Source organism: Caloenas nicobarica, chromosome 2 (assembly GCF_036013445.1).
Source record: "Caloenas nicobarica isolate bCalNic1 chromosome 2, bCalNic1.hap1, whole genome shotgun sequence".
NCBI lineage: Eukaryota > Metazoa > Chordata > Aves > Columbiformes > Columbidae > Caloenas > Caloenas nicobarica.
In genome coordinates, this window is record NC_088246.1 from 6619352 (window position 1) to 6641610 (window position 22259).

Here is a 22259-nt window from a genome sequence, read left to right on the forward strand (position 1 = left end):
CCAATACATTGCACCCATTAAAAAATTGAACGAGATTGTAATACATATCAGGAAAGGTAATTACAGAGGAGGAAGGAGAGTACGAATGCTGTTGCACCGTGATCTGCAATACTGAATGTGTAATACACCGCATTAATGACTGATGCTCAAGAAGGATTAAGTACTATTGGGAAAAGCACAGTATGGGAATAAGAATTTGATGAGAGGAATGCAGAACTAGGCCTAGGAGGAGAGCAGTTTAAGTTGCAGGATACTGCACATCACAAAACAACAGAGTATAAATCACTGTAGGTACCTTTAGGCTGGGATTGGAAAGGAGGTTCCTGACTATAAGCACGGTGAGGTTGTTTAGGAGGATTTTCCAGGAAGACTGACTAGCCCCAAAATAGCAGTGTGTGAGATAGAGCTTGACTACTTTGTGAAGAAATGTTAGGAGGAGGCTTGACTTGGTGGCCCAAGAGGACCTTCCAGTCTTGTCTTCCCATGCCAGTTTGAGTACCCAGCACCAGAGCTGCTCAGCATGGTTTGGATGAAATTCGAAGCGACCTACTTTGGTTAAATACGCTGGAAACTTTATCTGAAAAGGTCGGATACTCCTGGAATACATCCTTTTATTCTGCTTCCACATCTCAGGCAGCCTTAATGGATGTTTTTTCTGTTTTATCATGGCCCGTGACTGTGGCACACAGAAATCTGGAAATGTCACGTTCTTGGAAAAAAGAGGTTTGTTCCTCTCTACATGCCTTTCCTACAGGTCAGCGCAGAACAGTTCCTTGAAGAGATGTTCTGGGAAAATGCTGCTAAACCTCCATCAGGTTAAAATCTGTGGATTCTTAAACTGGTTAGATGCCAAGAAAACCTCATTAGTTCTCATTCGTCATCATTTTGATCTTCAACAGCCAAAATCTGTTGATAAAATGACGTACGACCAGACCTGTTCTGACAGAGGCATGCTTCTGTAGCAGGGTGAGAAAGAAAGAAATGAAGTTATGAGGAATGTCAGCACTGCATAACTTCTTAGCATTTCCACTTCCACATGTTCTTCCACGAGAGTCTCCCTCCCCGCCGCTGGAAGGTTGTCCTGAGCACCACCAGTATGACATGGATGGGAATAAATGTTCTAGAAGGAGGAGAAGGGTGAGAGGGATGAAGGGCTGTTTAGCACAGATCCTGGCCTGGCAGGTGTGCAAGAGGGAAGTGTGGAATGGAGAGGATTTTTTGGGTGGGGAAGAGAAGTGACAACAGGTATATATGAAGCTTAGTCTGTGAGGAAAAAATCACAGCAATTTCTTGTCCTAATAATTTTCCTAAGTGACAGACCCTAAGTAAAATAAGGAGTCATTGAGTTCCATGTGGCTATCTAACACTTACTAGCTATGGCTGTAACCCTACAGTGAGGCAAAATCAGTTTCTGTGTGTGCCTCCAAATTTGTGTCTATCCAGATAAATTGTTTTCTTTCCTGCCTATTTTTTCAACATTAAGAACAAAGTAAAGGCATGTGGTAAATGTTTAACTCTGATTAGATTTATTTGCTTTCTTGTTTTTGTTTGTTTGTTTGTTTTGTTTTTCTTTATTTGCTAATGTTGCCTTTAGTTTGGTGTTTGCGGTCAAGAAAACAGAACAAAAAATTCACAAAAGAGGTAGCTGTGATGTATAGTGTATAAACATGCAAGATGGGGCTGCTATTTGCATTTTATGGTCTTCAGCATGGGGACTTTGTTTTTACATAAAACCATTTCCTAGAGTTAATTACTGAGTGCTACTACATGAGCACCGTGACCTCTAATCGAGGAACATAAGAGAGAGTGCATGTGGCCACCTACGTAGGAGAACTGGTAGCCCACCTTGTGGGAATCCATCCGGTGGCCAACTGTACAGGAGTTTCACAGGCAAGGAACCATCCCAGCTGAAAGTTTGTGGTCAGTGCAGGGTACAAAGAAGTTTAATAATATGGAGCAAGATGATCTTTTTACATTTGTCCCCAGTGCCAGAAAAATGTTCCTGGGCACATTTAATTTATTAGTGTAGAAGTAGCCATGAAGCCCTGTCTCACTCAGTACTGATACATCTCCATCACTGCAAATTTCTCAGCAGATCATGACCAGGCTTGAAAGAGTTTTATGGTGATGTGTCAGGTTTTCTCTTTGCTTAAATGAAAGTGATATAGAGGACTATCACTGTCCCTTGTGGTAAAATCACAAGTAATAGCAAAATACCTAGGCGTCTAACAGGCCTAGGTAAAAGTGGATTACAATTTTACTTTTAGAGAGCTCAGATGGCCAAAGCATATTATGATGGTAAAAGGAGGTCTTCAGATGAGACTTGTATTTCTGCGTAACATGAAGGGACTGTCACTGAGGGAAGCAACATCAAGACTGACGTTTTTAAAAGACATTAATCGTTACACGAGAGCATTTCAAGCCCATGAAACTTTTTACAGGGTGATTAAGGTTTGCTTTACCCCAAAGGAATGAGGCCTCATTCATTAAGATTTCTTATACCAATAAGTTAATGAAAATGGAACACTGATGACATATGATAGCACTTTTCCAGCTATCTTCTTATTTTCAAATTATGTACAAATCTAGAACTACCAAAGTCCCATTTTCATAGTTTTTATTGTCTATCCCTAGAGAAATGTACAACTCAAGAGTCGTAATGAGACTTGCTGCCCTGAATCAAGTAATTATTTGTTCTTTTAATGCCAAACATACTCTTATTCATTGAGGCCACTGAAGACATCTGCTTTGTGAATAAAGGTTAATCTCCTTGGAGGGAAATGTAGTATTTGTATTGTATCTGGTGATTAATATAAATGAACGGTTATTTTAAAATATGGTGTAGCTCCTAATTGCAAATATTAGGTTAGATCTGCTTGCTGGAAATTAAAGCAAGTTTGGGGAGAAGATATTACAAACACCAGTTAAAACATTCTGGGTTTTAGGGTTTTTCTGATTTTTCAAACCAGAGTAAAGGTCTGTATCCTCAAGCTTTATACTTCTACCACCAGGCAGGTACTCTCCTTGGGGCCCACCAGTTCCACTTCTTGCACAGTGGAAAGAAGAGGGAATAAGATACAACTGTATAAGGCTGGGGAAGAATTGTGTTTTTCAAGGAAATGTGCATCCACAGGAGATTCAATAAGAAGTTCAGGTTGTCCTAAGTTTTGCATGAGCACTACCTTCCCTCTGCTCTCTCTGCCCTCCCATGTTTGTGTCCTGGATGCCTTTGTTTGCCTTATCTGCTCTTTCAGCAGTTCCCAACGTTCTGGAAATGTGCGCTTGTGTTTTGGTTACATCAGCTGAGAAGGCCACTATGACAAACAGGCGAGAATAGGCATGTCAGTAACAGTCATCGTCAGGACACACAAAATCTGCAAAGCGACGAGCAGGGTGCGCCGAGGAGCAGGACTCGTCAGAAAGCTGCAGGAGCCGTAATGAGAGCTGGGGGAATACTGGAGATGGGGGCTAGAGAGTTAGAGGGTCTGAAAGTAGCCAGAGAGCCCAAGGGATCATTAGCAAGAAATGGAAGTGTCATTTGAGTCTGTCTCATCAACTTTGGGAACTTATATAAGGGAGGCGAATTCTCTTTCTCGAGTCACGTGCAGCTTTGCAGAAGAGCAGCCCAGAATACATGAATAAGCACATTAGGGGACACACGCAAAATAGAATCAAAACAACTGTCAACAGGTTACCATCTTTTTTGCTTCTACTGATGTATGCTTATGGCTGGCAGCAGATAAATTTAGTGTGATACTGGAGAATTCAGACCTCAGAGGAAAGCAGCTAAACCCCAGCACGTTTCCCAGCTTCTCCATAGCTTTCATGCCAGCTACCTGCATAGTCCGTGTGTCCTGAAGCAATTTTTGCTATTTGTATTTCCCATTATCCATCCTTGCTTGAGCGGTGTCTGGGAAGTGGAGCACTCAGGTAGCTGTTGCTTTTGACCGAAAAACTGGCTGTATCTACTTAAGTATTAAACATCCCCAACAATCATAGAAGGTTCACCAGAGATAGCACCATGTGATGAATCAAAAAGATAGATCCTGACACCAACTGTCAATCAGTCCAGTTGCCTCTGATGACTCCTAGCAGAGATGGAAATCTTTCATCCTCATATGAGTTACTGGGAGGAGAAACTACATTCAAAATGTACTCCGAAAAAGTAATCTGCTTCCTTCTGTCACTCCAGATTTATGAGTTTCTGTATCCTGCCACAGGCTCAGTTGTTTCTTCTGAAGAGTCGAATCTTGGCACTTGGTGACTAAAATCTGAGCACACATCTTGTATTAGGGGACAAGTGTGTTCGGTTCCTGTTTCAAGGTACTATATGGTGTCCATGTTGAATCTATACTCAAAACTGCCAATTTTTCCCTGCAACATCCATCCACAAAGGGGTAAATCTTTTTAAATACAAATAGCCAAAACCCTAATAAAACTTGGTGTACAGAAGAGGAGCAAGCTTTTTTTTCTGAAGCAGCTCAAAGGAGGCTGAAAACAAAACTCAGACTAAGGCTCTTTTTAAATCTGTGAAGTAAGGAATTCCCAAAAACAATAATCCAAATGAGATTCATTGGTGAGCTGTGACAGATTTTGGCATTTGGTGCAGATTTGCATCAGTAGAATTGAAAGTATTGCTTTTTGATCTATAAATGAGTCCCTGGCGTGTATCAGAGAGGAACAGAATCTGATCATAATGCTAGTGGTCTTCTGTAGGTATGTTTATCAGGGAATATGAAAATTATCTCCCATTAATTAACCTTCATGGGTGTGAGATGATTTAGAAATATGGAGGAAGAGGAATGCTAATACATTAGTTCAATCAACCTGCCACTTGGAAACCATCCTTATGCCTTTTGTTCTAATTGTGTTTCCAAGTCAGAGATTTTTCTCTAAAAATACTGCTTAAGCATTGACTCCATTATATGAACTGCTGACAAGATGAAATATTTTTAATAGGATCCACTATATATATGTATACGTACATATAAAATTTTTATTTGTGAAGATGATACTAGCGTATTGTTTGTTGAGATTTGGTCATAGTCTGAAGACTGAAGAGGAGCTGAGTTTTCAAAATGAAACCTGCAGCCCTGTTAATGTAGTAGACATCAGCAGGGTAAAATACTGCCTACTTTTTGTACTACGTCTGTCCTTGGTTAATAGTGTAAGTGAGGTTTTGTCAGTTGTTGAGTTCTTGCTAATAGCTCGGTAGTTATTAAAAATCTAGAAGACATTGAGTCAAATTTAATTGGACAAGAGTGTGCAAAGGTAGGTACAACTAAATGTGTCTCTTTTTATTAATGTCACTGCGAGGATTGTCTGGATGTCATTGACAGGGTTTTGTTTGGATCTTCCCTAGCCAGACTCTTGTTTAAATTAGTTCTCATTGAATACAACCCAGATCTGCCCTTCCTTTACTTTTCTTCTGCCTAAACTGCATTTTCTTTCTTTTTGGTTAGTTCTGGCCTTGATTATAGTAATCCCCTCTTTGACATTGCCACATATCTCTGCTGTAGTCTTCCTAGTCTCATGCCTTGAGCAAATCTCCTCTTTCAACATTGCTTTGGCTTTTTGCCTTCTATGACATCTTCTCCGAGCTCCATCTCATTGTGTATCTTGACTTCACCCTTCCCAACACACAAGCAAATTCCAAGTCTCTGTCCCAAAGCCTTTTGAAACTCTTGTAATTATTTCAATGCAAAAGTGATTTTATTTTTTGATCAAGCCACTTGTTGTACAGAAGCTCTGCCTTCTGTGGGTCACGGTCATATTTTCTGGGTGAGTGAGTACATGCTAACTGATACCAGGGCTTGAACTCAACTGTACTGTTAAAAATGTTGATATTTTCTGTGCTGAATTTTCGTGGAGACAAAAAGAGGCACTTACATCTGTCTTTGAGGATGGACATTTTTCAAGCGGTTCTACTCTCAGTTTGTTTCCCTTTTCCTCTGTTTGCTACCTCCTCCCCACCACCTCTTCTCTTCTCTTCTCTTCTCTTCTCTTCTCTTCTCTTCTCTTCTCTTCTCTTCTCTTCTCTTCTCTTCTCTTCTCTTCTCTTCTCTTCTCTTCTCTTCTCTTCTCTTCTCTTCTCTTCTCTTCTCTTCTCTTCTCTTCTCTTCTCTTCTCTTCTCTTCTCTTCTCTTCTCTTTCCTTCCCTTCCCTTCCCTTCCCTTCCCTTCCCTTCCCTTCCCTTCCCTTCCCTTCCCTTCCCTTCTCTTCTCTTCTCTTCCTGGCCACTCTCACTCATTTGTTGCAGCCACTCGACTAAGAGCACTCTTATATTCTTTGTGCCGCAAACTCATTCATATGGCTGTTTCTTCCAGGAGGACTTCCATGTCCCTTCTCCTCTCCTGTAATCACTGGTGTCCCACATCTAATTGTCATGCCATCCAATTTCTGGTAGTTTCAGCCAGTGCAAAATGCCTGCCGATGTCTCTCTGCTTGAAAACACAGGCAGGTGGTTGTGTCTATGAAATGGCCAGGGCATGAACTCAAACATTATGAGCATCCCTCCTTGTTCTTGGTTTGCACATTCCCTGGGCCACCCTGTTGCAGCTGGTGCCTGAGCATTCAGGGGACAGCCCTGTCTGGGACCAGCAGCCACGAACAAACCTGCTGGGGGAGGAGTGGGGAAGGGAGGTCAGCTGCTTGCCCTCAGGGATGGAGAACAGGTCTTGGCTTGTCTTTGTTTACTACTGCAGATGCAATTTTTGGATTGCAAAACGGTCTAGCTGCCTAGCTCTCGGTTCCTTTCTCCTCTCTAGCAGGCTGGCAGTAAGCATGAATTCCTAAAAATGCTCTTATGGACAACTTATACCACCAACTTTCTCCTTTGTTTCCCCAATTTTATGTCCATCTTGCATTACAGAAGATTTCAAACAACTCCACTTCATGGGATTGCAGCCAGGCACGCAGAATACAATTAATAAATAAAATAATTTTCGAATTTCCACATCAGCAAAATACCTTTTGTATTTCCTGAGATAAGAAAATAGTCAAAGATGAGGTCATCATGCCTGGAAAGAAGAGTTTGCTTCGATCATGTGGTTGAGCACAGACTTGACTTGAAGGATGCTGGTAGCCAGTCCTCCATGAAGTGCTTTTCTTCTGATTTTAGTGATACTTCTCTGCAAAATACAGCTCAGAACCAGCTCTACCTGTAGACACACACTGCAGGAAGAGGGGACATCCACCTCCTTCCCTTCCTTGCAAAAGATCAAGGATATCTCCGTGAGGCTTTGGGAAGAACTAAGAAACCTGCAGAAGTGGCCACAGCTAAGCCAGAGACCAAAGGGGACGGAGTGCTGAGTGGGAGCTCCGTGGGAGCCAGGAGCCAATCGTGGCATTGGAAATGGGTCACTTTTTAGGACAGCAATGAGGCACGTGTGTCAGTCTTGCAAATACAGAGTGGCTCTTGTTTTGGATGTGTTACCAGTAGCACTGCTGGTAAAACCTTCTGCCTTGTTTCTCTAATGAAAGGTAGAGTTTTGTCCTGCTCTTAAGTCACTTGTCTTGTCCAGCAGAGGTATGTGAAAGCTGCGAGCCCAGCCATCTGCTGTGAAGGCAGGAGATTCCGTAGTGTGCAAAATTACTAGCAGAAATCTATTTTGCAGCTTTCCTGAAAGAAGCCCTCCCGGGTGGCAGAAAGCTCTGTCACCCTGTTCTGCCCTCCCAGGGATCTGCACCTGCAAAACACGCCCCTCAAATTTTCACTAAATAGGAGTCTTTTTCACATTTCACTTAATATGAAAGTGTGATTCTGTGATGAAGCCCAAGTTGTAATAGCAAACCTAGGAAATGGCTTAGAAAGTAACAGTTTAAAGGAAATAGCGTTCCCCTCCTCATTTAAAAAAAAAAAAAAAAAAAAAAAAGGAAAACTAATATTAATTATTTCTTGACTCTCTGATTCTCTAATTTTCTTGCCTCCAGGCCTACCCTCATACTGATTTTGCTTTGGTGTAATAAATTCAATGCAGGGAAGTCATTCACTACTATAGCCATTATCACTGTTTTTCTTTCTCTTTTTATCCTTTCATTTCTTTGTGGCCTTTACCTTTCCGCAGATGTTTCCTGCCATGTGTGAATGGGAATTACCTCTTAATCTTCAGTCCTGGTGGCCCAAGGGACATGATGACCAAGAGGGGGCTGAGTGCAAAACTAAACACAGTCTTTGGTCATGACTGGGTGTCCCCCTCTCAGGGAGCATATAGGATCTGAGTTTTAAAGGGATGATTCCAGGGATCCTGCTCTGCCTTGACCACACAGTTTTCCTCCTGTGAGCCCAGCCGTGCAGGGTTACGGCTGGTGTGGTCTCTAGAAAAACACCACAGAGCTTAAACTTCCAAAATTAGTGGCTTTTTTCTTGTGTCTGGTCATTGTATAATAATTAGGAGAGCAGCTGATGAGGTCTTGTTTGCATCTCAGTAGTGAAAATATTCCAGGGGTAATACGAGTGTTTCGAACTCCTTACTGGGAGACTCTCAAATGTGTACAGTCAGTCCAAGCCTGTACCGTCTGTCTTGCTCTCCAGTTGTCTTGACACCCTCATCACCATGACAGCTAAACGCTTTTGTTGACTCAGCACAAAGGTAATTGTCTCTTGGCTTGTAATCAATAAACTTTCCATAGTTTCTCTAATGCTTTTGGGGTATGTTGAGCTTTTAACATTGTGAATGCAGCTGTCTTACTAGGAGAGGTTCACAACTGGACTTGACTGATACCACATTTTGTCTGTCTAGACAGTAGTTTGAGAAGTTCACAGCAGTTCTGATGGATGTCTTACTACGCTGATGAATTAGTGTTGTTTTGATATCTGAAGAAAAACATGTGGGAACATGTTTGTTTTTATGGTGTGGCTTCAGTAGTGGAAAGAATTTATCTGCCTCCCTTCACTGTCCCACTCTCCTCTCATCGAGACTAAGATTTTCTGGTCAGGAAGCACTTGGTTTCCAGAGACTCATCTTCTGATACTTTTAAGGGGCTTACTTTCAAAAAGCGCTGAAAGTCATCAGCTAAAGAAATCTAAATTCAGTTCCGTAGTTCTTGACCAGCTCTTGGAGTGGTGTGGTTTGTGTACACGTATATACAAACATAGGTGGGTGAAAAATGAAAAAGACTTGGCAATGTGAGGGATCCACCAGGTTGTGGTAAGAAGTGTCATGGGTTGTGTTTCATAGTGAAAACGACATAAGTCCTCTCGCTCTGCCTGCTTTTGGGGTGCTGCAGAAGCTGGGGGTGAGGAGAGGCAGAGGCTGGTGGCTGGTCCTTGCAAGACTGGAGGATGAAGCATCAGACTCCCATCCCAGTTCAACCTTCCTTTCCAAAGAGGCATTTTCATCGTGTGGTCCAGCATGTCAGACTGGCAGCAAGAGCAATGCTGACGTGGTGCCCTTTGCCTGCCTCCCCCTCTCAAAAGGATGTACCCATGTCAGGTCTGACATACCCTGGTGCTAGTCCAGCTTTATAGCTCCACTGAAAGCAGGGAGGGATGAATGGCAACTTAAAGTGACCTCAAAAAACTCCTATGTGACACAAAGGTGCTCTGAAGTGTAATTAATTGGCTTAATCTACCCTTCCATTACTCAAGGAGATTTAGTCCTATGTAAAGTGTTGAGAACAGCACCAAGTAATCTGTCCCGTTAATTATACATGCCCCTTTAAACTCTGAAGCGAGAAATAGGGTGACCGTCCCCCCCACCCATGCACACACCATCAAACATGGGTGAGCGCGGCTGCCATCCAGCATCAGGGAGGGTTTAGATTGGGCATTAGGAAACATTTTTTCATGGAAAGGGTTGTCAGGCACTGGAACAGGCTGCCCAGGGAAGTGGTGGAGTCACCATCCCTGGAGGGGTTTAAAAGACATGTAGATGGGGTTCTTAGGGACATGGTTTAGTGCTAAATTTAGGTTATGGTTGGACTCAATGATCTTAAGGGTCTTTTCCAACCAAAATGTTTCTATGATTTTATCACTTCTCTGCCTGGTGCTGCTTCAACACCACTCGCTGCACAAGAGACTGCTGAAACTGCAGGGAAAAGGAATGTCAATGCCAGCAGTGGAGAACGGTCAGCAGTACTCCTGGCCTTATGGTAAATACCACATATTCTTCACAGTCAACAGTGAGAAAAGACATTTTTACTCCTTAGTCTCACCTGGTGCAACCATCATTTTTAGGATGGGACACGTTGAGCTCAAGCTCCTCTGGCCATATGGGTTGGATCACGCCTGTCTATAAAGGGAACCCTGGATGACTTTGACTGCCCTAAAGGGAGTGCAAGTGCCAGCCGTGCCCCAAGGCTCAGCTTTTCAAGCGCAATCTCTGCGAGTGCTGTTCTGCACGGGCAGGTGAAATGCATGTGGTAGCTGTGAGGACAGGGGGAAAACATCAGGCCTTGTTCTTTTCCTTCTTAGTGAAAATTTAAATAATTTACATGGAATCACTGAACTTATAGCCATTTTTGTGTTTGTGTATGAGAGAATTGTTCCTACCACATTACTTCCATTTTTGTTTCCTGTGGAGAACATCCGCTCTCATTACCATCATTAGGTAGTTTAGGGATCTTACATAGCAAATAAGCTGAGTTTGGTGTATTGTTTCTATTAGTTTTCTTTTTATATTATTATATTTATTTATACCGTTATTTATATTTAAACAGATAAACCAGTTATTTCACCAAGGAGATTAACATGGAGTAGATAAAAATACCTGTTGGAACAAACTGGTACTATGGTGCCCCACAAATCTCTCATCTACAACTTCTAGCCTGCCTTGTAGGATCAAACACAGTCCACTTGGGGATGTGTCTGGCTGCAGGACGGTAGATCCATATCCCCATTTCCATGTGATATTGGGCAAGAAACATGAAGGAGATCAATCCCGCTCCAACCTGTGTTCTCTCCCACCTGCCCCCGGCCACGAGGACCCCACTCCATGCTTGTGGTATCATGATCATTTTGACAGCGACAAACTAAGATATCATGAGAATGGGATTATGAGATTGACTACAGGATCAAGAGAAACTGGGCTGGGAGGATATAAGCTTCTTAACCCAGCACAAATATCTGAAATAATAGAAAAGGGAATACAGAAAACAACCGATCATGTAAATTGCTTTTTGCAGGAGTACTCTCTCTTGGTAAATTTTGCCCTGGGATGAAAATGTACAAAGGATTAGAAAATATATTTCCAAGGAAAGAAATAATCCTCCAGTATCAGAGAGATAGACTAGATGACCTCTTATTATAGGTCTCTGGCTTAAACTTAAATCTCGCACTTCCTTGATGCAGTGAAAGCCCCTTGTATGAGCAGTTTTTCTTTGCAGCTTCATAGATTTGCTACAGTAAACAAAATAAAATAGTTCGTATTATTGTATTATGCTTTCTAGAAGTCATCAAGGTCTTCAAAGAGAAAACTGCATCTTTCCCATCTGTGCTGGGCAAAGAACAGTACAGATGTCCACTGCCATCAGAAAACAAATAGTACAGAAGAAAATCAGTTTCTTCTGCTGATCGGAGATACCTGAAGAGCTTCTAGTTGGTCTGTGTCTAACAAGAACTGCCAGAGAAGTGGATTTGAATAGGTTGAGTTGTACGGGCCTTGTTTTATCCACCAAAAAAAAAAAAAAAAAAAAGAAAGTATTAGATCTGAGTCCTTGATGATCCTTGCAAGTACCTCACCATGGTGCTCTGCCTGGGCTTTTCTATGCAGCTGAGTGACAGAAATGACAATTTGCTGCCACAGGGATACAATATGTTTTAACTGCTTGCTTTTTTGCATGACAGGATTCACCAACAGGGCATGTTTTCTGCTCTGGTCCCTGTTGTTATAGAAAAACCTGCTTAGCTGACTCCTAGGAGATTGCTCATCCGCAGGGAAGCATCCTCAGGTGATGCAGGTCCCTCATATGTGCCCTCAACTGTCCTTCCTATCCTCCCATCTCCTGCAGTGGAGATGACGATACACAGCTGCAATCTGAATATCTTCAGATGTTCGAAGGGTCCTGTGGGCTTACAAGCAAACATGTGCTCATGAGAACAGCTCCTGTACCGCTCTGCTTTCTGAACCTCTTGCCTGAAAAAGTGATCCTCTGCAATCAAACAGAACCAGTAGCTGAGGACCTCACTTTGGAGACGGCTTAACCCTGCCGTTGAACTTGGGCAGGTGCAACATCATGCTCGCTCCTAGCTGAATGAAATACAGAATTATTTTCCATCTGCTCAGAAATGGCCTTGGACTTTCCAATGGGTTTTCAGCCCATATTCAGCACAGTGCGTGACCCCAGTGAGAGTGTAGGGCAGTGAACGCATTGCTGAATCAATTCACAGGAGTGCAGAAGGATTGCAGGGGCTCGACACTGACTGAATAACAGGTGGAAGGTTAAAACACATAAATGTGTATATCCTTCCATTTTTGCCAAATCAAAGTAAATACAAGAATGGAAGGGAAACGAAGGAGTAGCCACATGGTTTTAGGATAGAATCATAGAATCATTTCAGTTGGAAGAGACCCTCAAGATCATCGAGTCCAACCATAACCTGACTCTAGCACCAAACCATGTCCGTAAGAATCTCTCATCTATACATCTTTTAAACACCTCCAGGAATGGTGACTCAAAAAATCACCACCCAAAAGGATTTTAACTTCAGCAACAGAGTTTGTAGACAGATATTTTTAAAGAGGGTTTGATCATGTGTCATCTGAAATTACACTGTCTAATTTTCTACTGTGATGGTCAAAACAAAAGGAGGTGATGGAGCTGAGGAGTTGAGAGGGCAAACCACCACAGCAGTACATGTGGCTCCCAGCCTCCACCAGCAGCCCCTGCCTAGGGCTCCTTGGGGAGGAGCGGCCCTTCCAGCAGCCTGCTTTCTCCCCGTGGCTAGGGAGATAGGAATTAGCTTCACAACTTTATGCCTCTGTGCTCCTCACTTGCTGTGACCACAGAACTGGTGCAGGGCTTTGTGCAATGTCAGGCTTGCTACCTGTGTGCTGCAGCTCTGCTCAGGATGGGGCTGAAGCATCCATGATCTCCTCTCACCTGGTGAAGGTTGCCTGGTTGTAAAGGTTGGCCACCACTGGCCTGGGGCATGGAGTACCAGACTGACACCAAGAGAGACTTTCTGGACACCTGGCTGGGTTTGACAAGTCATGAATGATGCTCTTAGTTTTCCAACAATAGAACCTGAGGGAATGGCAGGAAGATGTGCCAGAGGAGGGTTAGGTTGGACATGAGGAAAAGGTTCTTCACCCAGAGGGTGCTGGACACTGGAACAGGCTCCTCAGGGAGGTGTCACGGCCCCAACCTGACAGTGTTCAAGAAGAGACTGGACAACGGCCTCAGACACATGGTGAGAATCTTGGGGTTGTCATATGCAGGGACAGGAGTTGAAATTGATGATCCTTGTGGGTCCCTTCCAACTCAGGACATTCTATGATTCTCTTATGATATATGATTTAGTTTTAGGTAGTCCTGCGAGGGTCAGGGAGTTGTACCCAATGGTCCTTCCAACTTGAAATATTCTATGATTTTATGATTCTGTGTTAGGTATCTGGTCTGCATCGGTAACTGCCCTAACTTTAATCTATCTGCAAGATACTAAACCCAAGCTGGCCTAGGTTTCAATAGGCACCGCCAGAGACGGTTCAGCTCTTCAGCATCTCCTGGGATGCCAGACAATCTCCATCATCTACAGACATCCTACGAAAAGTCCTCCAGCTTAAGCACCTCAGGGAGGCACCTGACATTAGGCTGGGTGAATCTGATCCTTTGTGACTTATAACAGCACGACCAGTGTCACCAGCTTTGGAAAAGCAAGAAAAAGTGAGGAAGCCCATCAAAGCATGCTGTACTATCGTTAGGGTAAATGCTTAACATCATTATGCTGAAGGAGCTGGGGTTTCTTTGAGTGTCTCTGTCATTTGATTCCTAACCTCAAGCACCAAAAAAGTGATTTGCTTTCAGAGACTGACTGCTCTGTATCGCTGGAAAGTGGATTTCTTTTTAAGGGGATCCATATGGACATACAAATCTGCCATTGCTTTTGAAAACTGAATTAGTCTTTAGTTTGCTTTTATTTAAACTGAAAGCATTGCGTTAGCAACCAGGATGACTGGATATTATTAGTAACCTTTTACAGGAAATGTGGTGTGTCATGGGTTGAGCATATATTTTTCTGAAAAATGCAGTGTACAGTGAAATGGGGGAGAATAAGTAAACAAAAAGTGCTTATACCGCAGTTCTCTTTATTTGAACGCCCAACAACACACCTCTGAGGTTACCTGCTCACAAAGGAAGGAGGGAATGATATTTGAGATTTATTTTTGGCTAAAAGCATGAAGTGCAAATAGCTTTTTGTGCAAAATGTCAGCTGCATTTCTGGGAAGCAAACAACATTGCTTTAATAATCCATGGTAAATAACAACACTAAGAATGTTACTACCTATTATATACACCTGCAGGTGTATCTAGATAGACTTATGTAACTGTAGTTCAACATCCAAAATAAATACAGAAAAGTAAACCAAGAAATTGCAAAGAAGTTATTCTGTGGATGGCAGAATTAATGAAATATAGAATGAAATTCAGCTTCCGATAACAAACTTTGGGTGCCCACATGGAGGTATTAATGAATGGAGAAGATGTCTGAGGTACAACTACAGTCTGCAGAGGTCTAGGGCTTGGCTCAGTTTTGTATAGCATCACTGGGGATACTGTAGGGTGTCCATCCTGGTCTCCCAGTAGGCACTGACCTCCCATGCTAGTATGTCGTGTCGGCCAGTTGCCTCAGGATGACTTGGACATGCTCGGGTCGGTGGGCACTGGATGACTACATTTTGGGAGCTGCCTGCAGCCCAAACGTGGCCACCTGTATTTGGTCAGGCTCCACTGTCTACATGACTAATTTCTTTTAATTGAAATAGGGCTTAAATTCCTCATTAGACCCTCAAGCTTTGGTGCTCAAGTCTGGAGGCAGGTACCATCCTTGAAACGTCATTGAGTTCCCTGAACGCTGCCACTCTGTTGCCTGCTGCAATACTCTGTTATGTCCTGGTTGGATGGTATCTGGAGATACAGGAGGACACACATCTCCTGTAGGTCTGGTGCAGATGCCTCAGATAACCTCAAACAACAGTAGGCACCTCTGTTAAGGTAGCTGAATTGAACTTATAAAGTCCAGAAGATATTTATTCTGGATTTATTTTTCACCTCCCTTCTTCCAGCTCCTTCTCATGTCCCTAGGTTGCCACTGGGAAGGAGACACACACTGTGGCTTAGTGCAAGCTCTGTCTGTACTGGTGACCTGGGCAGTGTCCCTTCAACACACATGTGCTTATTTTCAGGACACTTGTAGCAATGTGGTTATCTCTGAGGCCCCATCCTTCTATCAAACTTGGCTGAAAATGACTAAACTGATTCTACCAGCGACTCCTTCACCGATGGGCTCCCACCTGCTTGGCAGTATATCCAGTACGCTGGTTTTCAACTGCCTATCACACAACACCACGTCCAATACCTCTGAGTGGGATATGAAAGATTGGTTCGTCCCAGACCACCATAATGATCAAGAGGAGAACCACACAAGCTGTCAGTGACACTCCAATATGATGGACCACCTAAGAAACAATTAGCTTTAACCTCACTTTACTTTAGAGCAGGGTGGTGCTCAGTGCAGCAATAGGTAATTCAGTAGTTCATAATGGACATAGGCATCTGCTGTGCTACCAGCTGCTTTTGTTTATAATCATGGTGATTGCAAAGAGTACTTTGCAAAACAGCACTGACAAGACACTTCAAATGCAGTGTCACCAGAGTGATTAAGACCAGACTGGTTTTCAAAGTTCCGTCTCATGTATTTTGAATATTTGAAATAAGGAGGAACAGGGTGGGGGGATGATAGCAGAAGCTTGTGGCTCTTTGGTAAGGCACAGTACTTATACCATTTATTTTGGTCTAACAGACTATCCATTTAAAATACTGTCAGAAAGACAGAAGCCAAGGGACTAACAACTATTTCTACTAACAACTATTTCTAACTACTATTTCAACTAACTGCTATTTCTAGTAGTATCAGGAGATCACAGAGCTGGCACCCACCCACCTTGAACAGGCAGCAGATGAGCTGATACCAGGCAATTTGGCCCTGGTTCATTTTCAGTAAATACATTTTAGTTAATATGGGTTTGAGTCACCTTTGCTTCATTCCCGTCATTCCAGGCATCTACCTCCGGCGTGAGCTTCTTATCCTTGTCTGTCCAGCACAAATGCTGTAATCCATTCCTTCTCAGCCCACAAGCAGGTATAACATCCCATAGACAGCAACTGGTGATCAGCCTGCAAGATGTATTACTGGGAATAGCCTTCTAGAAGAAGCTGGTTTTATTTATTGGATGTAATTACATTTACTAGATGGGGGGGGGGGGGCGGCGTGGGGAGGGGAAAGGAGGTTTAAATCGTCAAATATATCACCCAAATGTGTAGCTGTGTCTAATCTTGCCATGCACTACCAGTAAAGGTAGACAGTTCTGAAGTTGCCAGCTCACGTCCAATCTTTCATTCTCCAGAACCCCCAAGTCCTTCTCCACAGGGCTGCTCTCAATCCCTTCATCCCCAACCTGTATTGATACCGGGGTTTGCCCCAACCCAGGTGCAGGACCTTGCACTTGGCCTCATTGAACCTCATGAGGTTTGCATGGGCCCACTTCTCGAGCTTGTCCAGATCCCTATGTATTATATGCTATGAAATATAAATAACAATATTCACACTGAGTAAAAAACAAAAAGGTCCCGAAAACTTTCTTCCTACAGTTTTTTCCACATGTAAGCAGTACCTTTCTGGATGTCAATTAATGTTGCAATTAGTGATTTTCTCCAAGATGGAATACTGGCAATTACAGGAAATTCATAATACCACTGCTTATGAGAATATTTATGCTATGTAACTTCCAATGAAAGTTTTATCACATACTCTGTTTCTAAGCTTTGCCTTTTCGTTTTCATATTTTGGGAGGTTGGAGGGGGAAAGGGAATGTCTGAGTGTGTTATTGCCTAGGCTAAACTTCTGCACCTGAAATTAATGTGTTCAGAAACATCTGCAGACCTCCTCTTCCTACTGAAACCACCCGTTATTAGAGGCAGTTCCACAAATGCTGGTGGTGCAGTGGCACAGATGAGATGAGACTCAGACCCATCTGCTTCCAAGACCAAACATTTGCCCTTCACAATTAAGGGTCATTGATTTCCTTTTAACTTTATTTGTTGCAGGTGCTCAACCTGTTCCTGGCCTTGCTGCTAAGCTCTTTCAGTGCTGACAACCTCTCAGCACCAGATGAGGATGGGGAGATGAACAACCTGCAGCTTGCTTTTGCTCGGATCAACAGGGGTCTTCAGTACGTGAAACGCACGACATGGAATTTTTGCTGCAATGTTCTCCGGCACCCCAAGACAACGGCTGAAAAGAAGGCAATGATGAAGCTTGCTGCCCAGAACACGGGTGCCCTTAACAATTGCATGAACAGTCACACAACTGCTGAGCTTGGCAAAGACACGGAGAATTGCAAAGAGAACCATGCTGAGGATGGGATGACTAAAAATGGGGAGAAACACCTAGGAATTACAGACAATGATGATTTTATGACCAATCCTGATCTTTCAATTTGTGTTCCTATTGCTGTGGGAGAGTCGGATATTGAGGAGGAAGATGAGGAGCAAAGCACCTTTACGGAAATGGAGCAGGTAGGCAACTAAAATGTTTGCTGGTTGCAGCTTTTTAAGGTGGCTTTTGTTCCCTCCCTTGCTCTGGATCCATGGCTCATGATGCAAATGTCCTATGGCCTAATCCTGCCTTTGATATGTTGTTAACTTCAGAAGAAGTTACGCGTGCATATCTAAGAGCAAAATTCTGTCTCCAACAAGAGGCATTCCCCTGGTATTCTTTGTGCTTGTCTAGATTAATTCTTCTAACCAGAACAATTAAAACCTTTCCCACACAGGAGCCTGTGTTTTTTCTTTCAGCTGAATCATGGGAATGTTACAGAACAAATTTTAGGTCCTCTGACTGTGACGGGAATTTCTCAGTGCGCAAAAATGGGCAATGGCTTTGTTTGATTTGTGCAGCAAGAGTTGAGGGTCAGATAGTTCTCTTAAAAATACAGTGAGGCGGAGGCTGATATGACAAGATACCAGAGAAAGAGAGAAGATATGTAATTGTATGTATTCAAACAGAAAAAAAAATAGTTATTTGCTTTTTCTTTGGTATGACATTGCAGATTTTCATCTTCCCCAGAGCACTCAGTAGTAAAGGCTGAAAAATTCTGTTTGGTTCAGAGTATTGGTGTAAAATGCAGAAGAAAAATCTTCACGGGAACACTTTTCTTCTCCTCCTCCTCTCCCCTTTCTAACAGCTTTTTCTCTCGGCTCCATGCACTGTGGCTAGTTAATGTTTTCCAGACCCTTCAGCCTTGATTCAGCATCCTCTGAGTCTGGGTGAGACCCATGGAGCCCAGCAGGCACTGGATCAAAGCCCCTGTTTGGATCCAGCTGTCAGGAGGGATCCCCAATCTCTTGGTTGAGGGGAAGAAAGTTTTGAAGCAAAGTTGTCCTTCGAGAAGGACTGTTCTAAAAAAAACCCGAGGAAGGAGTCTCTGTCAGGAGATGGGCACGAATTGACTGATAAATGTTAATTTCTCCTGCTTCATGGTAGAAATACTTTCAGTGTTTATGTGTCTGCTCACCAGCAAGTCTTATATGTTGACCATCTCCTTGGGGAGCTGAAGGGTAAGGGGTCAGAAAACTCTATAATCAAGCCCCGCTGTCCAAATAGACACCTAGGTAACAAAAAAGAAGTCTAAAGTTTTTGGTAAATGCTTGTAGGAGCTGTTTTGTATCTTTTTTGAGGAACAGGTCTATTGAAATGACCTGTGGATCAGTGTGGGTAGCATGGTTAATATCTGTTTTTTCTTTGAAGTCTTTTTCTTTTCCCAGCGTTGTGTTAAACCTACAAGCAGAGTACACTTGAAAAGTGAAATATAAATATAGCAGATGAGTTTCTTAGTATTAACTGGTCTGCAAATACTGAGTAGCATAAATTAGTATAATAGCATGTAAATGTGTTTAATTCTGGAGGTTATTTTTTTCCTTTTTTTTTGCTTTTAAAGGTATCTATACCTTTCTGCTACGTCTGACAGAGGGTCACAATCTTTAAACTTCTCAGGTTTTCCTTTCACAATACAAAGCAAAAGATTGTTGAAACTTTGCACATAAGTGTCCATGAGGTCTGGATGCTTGCGTCTGTCTGTGTGCATATGCACACATGTGTATGTTGTATCACTGTATTCACCTTCCTCTAGATAAATAGCAATGTTCACAATTGCAAGCTAAGCTGCAGCATAAAGCATGGAGGGTTTGGGATTTTTGCAGTTTACGGTACCTTAAAAGTATAGAGAAGTGGATTTCTATTTAGCTGCACAATGTGTTCATGCAGGTGCTGGCATGTATACTAGTAGATGGGACGGGTAGTCATCTATTTCATTCTTTACAGTAAATGTGGAATTAGGCCTTTAGTGAGATCTATTAGAGTCATGAGGGAGAGAACTGATGTAGGAACGTAGGTATTCTAGTGAAATGGAACATTATAAATAAAAGTTGAATTGAAAATATTGAGAAAACTTGTTCAAATTATTTCAATAATATTGAAATATTATCATATATAATACAACCATTGAGGATTCAGAGTTGAACAAAATAGTAAGAAACCAAGTAAGAACCAAGTAGGAGAAGGAAACCAAAATACTCCATCTTCACGCTGTACCTTTTCACAAAATTTTCAATAAACACTAGGTTAACATTGTCACATTACCACAAGATGTTTGGATTGCAAGTAAAATAACGTAGTTCACTGCTAATGTGCGCATTAAATAGAAGGTGTGGAGTTGTGAAATGTATTAATTAGCTTTGTCACTAGTGTTTTCCAGGCTTTGACAAACAGCTGCTGCAGGTCACTGCTGTTCCCCTATGCAAATTTCTAGAGAGGAAAATGTGTGTATGTGGGGTGGGTTCCAACTCAAAGACTCAAAATACATTGGCATAATAACTAAATAAAAATAGGAAGATGCTCAACAGCAGAAATTATAATTGCATGATGAGCTTTGCATTTGCTTTCCTGCAAAACCCTAATAAATTTGCACAGCTGTAAACATCGCCATAAGGAGCAGAGCCATGAGAAAGCAAATCCTGAATGATTCAAAGATCTGCAATTTTTAATGGTGCCCATTGCAAAGATCTATGATCTCTGGACCCACAAAAAAAAACCCCTCTCTTGATCGAGGTTACTGCAGAAGAAGTTATTGCACCTGGAGGTCAGCATGAAATCCCAGTTCCCTGGATGTAGAGTTGTGAGAATTACAGCGTGCTGACCTTTGTATCAAGGGCAGCCCTGTGGGACTCTGAGCAATAAACTTCCCCACTCATTCCCAGAAGCTTTAATCCTGCAAGCCCTGACTCTGAGGGGGTTCCCACCTCCTTCCCTCCAGGGTGGCCACAATAACCACGGCAGAGCTCGCGAAGGAAGAACAACGTGAACAAGAGCAAAATTTACATGATTGCTCTGAAAGGGCACAATTACGGTGAAGTATCTTTTTGTGTGGAGGGCATCACACAGAAACGAAACAAGAACTATCAAGGCTACACTAAACATTCAAATCTATTCTAACTTTCCCCTAATTATAATCCATATTTTTACATATTTAAATATTTTAGCATATACAAAGAGAGTGTGATATGTATATTTACTTCTCAGGAGAAGACAATGTACCCGGCTTCACTTTATAGTTGTTGGCTGACCTGGAATTTAGCAGCCCTTTGGCAGCATTGCCAGAACCTGCCTTCCTCCTCCTGCAAGGAGATTTGGGGCGATAGAGAGGAGGCGAAAGGAGATGCATATATAGGGAGTTTATGTATTCATGCCTCTCAAGTGCAAGGCAAGGTAAATCTACTCAATCCCTACACATCCTTTATACTTTCTCTGTCAGTCGAAGATCCCAGACCATATTCTGTTTGCCGTGTGCTCACACCAGTCCAGACTCATCTGTCGTGTTGAGGAGGATAAAGGGAGGCTGCTCTCAAGCAGAATCATGAAGTTGTTGATCCTGATGACAGATTTTAGGGTGGTGATCAGCTCAGTTTACAGGTCCTATACCAGTGCTGTGCTCTTCCCAGAAAGTCACAAAACTACTCTAAAGTAAGCCATTGTGGCTATGAGAAATGGGCTCCACAGTGTTATACGCAGCAGTTTGAAACTCCAGATGATGAGAAACCCTTTTGTGACTGGACAGTTTCCTCTGAGTAATAGAAATGTCTAAGTTTAAATTTCAGCTGCCATTTCTATTATCAAAGCTTACACTGGCAGCAGCCGTCTTCCTGAAAGCTCCCAATTTGTGGCACTGTCATTGCCACATCACTCGAAGGAGCGAGACCACCTGATAGCTTCTACATCTCCTTTGATTACTGAGGTGCAAGTGAGATGCTCTTCTGACCTCAGAGAGGCAGGAGGCACATGCCTGTAGCCCACACATACGGTGAAAGGATCAGAAAAAAAAGCTGAACAATAAATGTCAGGACAAGTGCAAGAAGCTGGCAGAAGAGGAGTGAGGCTGAGAAAGGACCACCTTGAACTTCATTAATTAATCTCTATTGTGTGATGCATGCGTTGATGCCAGTCACTGCAACATTTTGACTTAGGTCTTTGCCTGAACCCCTAAACCTCTTCCTTGACCTGCGCGTAGTGATGGGGAAGTGTTTCTCTGTCAGTCCACAAGATTTTTTTCGGGATTTGATGGGAAGTTTAACTGTAGAATGAGAACAAGAATAATCACAACAAAAATATCATCCACCTTATCATACTTTGGACATGGTGTCCAAATAACCGTCTATTACATGAAAATTGTGTTCCTTTTTACTCTGTCTTTGAGATCTATAATCCTAAATATGGGTTGTCCTACCAGGAGAATAGCTCCCAAAATCTCAGCAGGAACCACAGCAACATATTGCATCTTCTCAGGGCTCTTTTGGGTTCTCATTGTGGCTTCCTACATTATTATAACGTGGAAATTTATTTTTTTGAACCTCTACAGAGCGTCTTGTAGTTGCTTATAAAGACCATCTTTTCATATGTGACATCAACTTTCAGTCTCCTGAAGGAGTAAGAAACAGATAATGGGGACAGTAAGGTGATGGAATGATTCATTGCCCACTGTCCAGTC

The 22259-nt window shown here is 42.5% G+C and overlaps 1 protein-coding gene across 4 annotated transcripts in view; it reads left to right on the forward strand.

Moving 5' to 3' along the window:
- The window catches only part of LOC135984850 (sodium channel protein type 5 subunit alpha-like), a 226460-nt gene that overhangs the window by 132105 nt on the left and 72096 nt on the right, over positions 1–22259 (forward strand). For all 4 annotated transcript variants that reach the window (XM_065627523.1, XM_065627522.1, XM_065627521.1 and 1 more), the window contains exon 17: positions 17266–17736. In XM_065627523.1, the coding sequence (XP_065483595.1) occupies positions 17266–17736 (471 nt within the window). The remainder of the gene's footprint in view (positions 1–17265; positions 17737–22259) is intronic.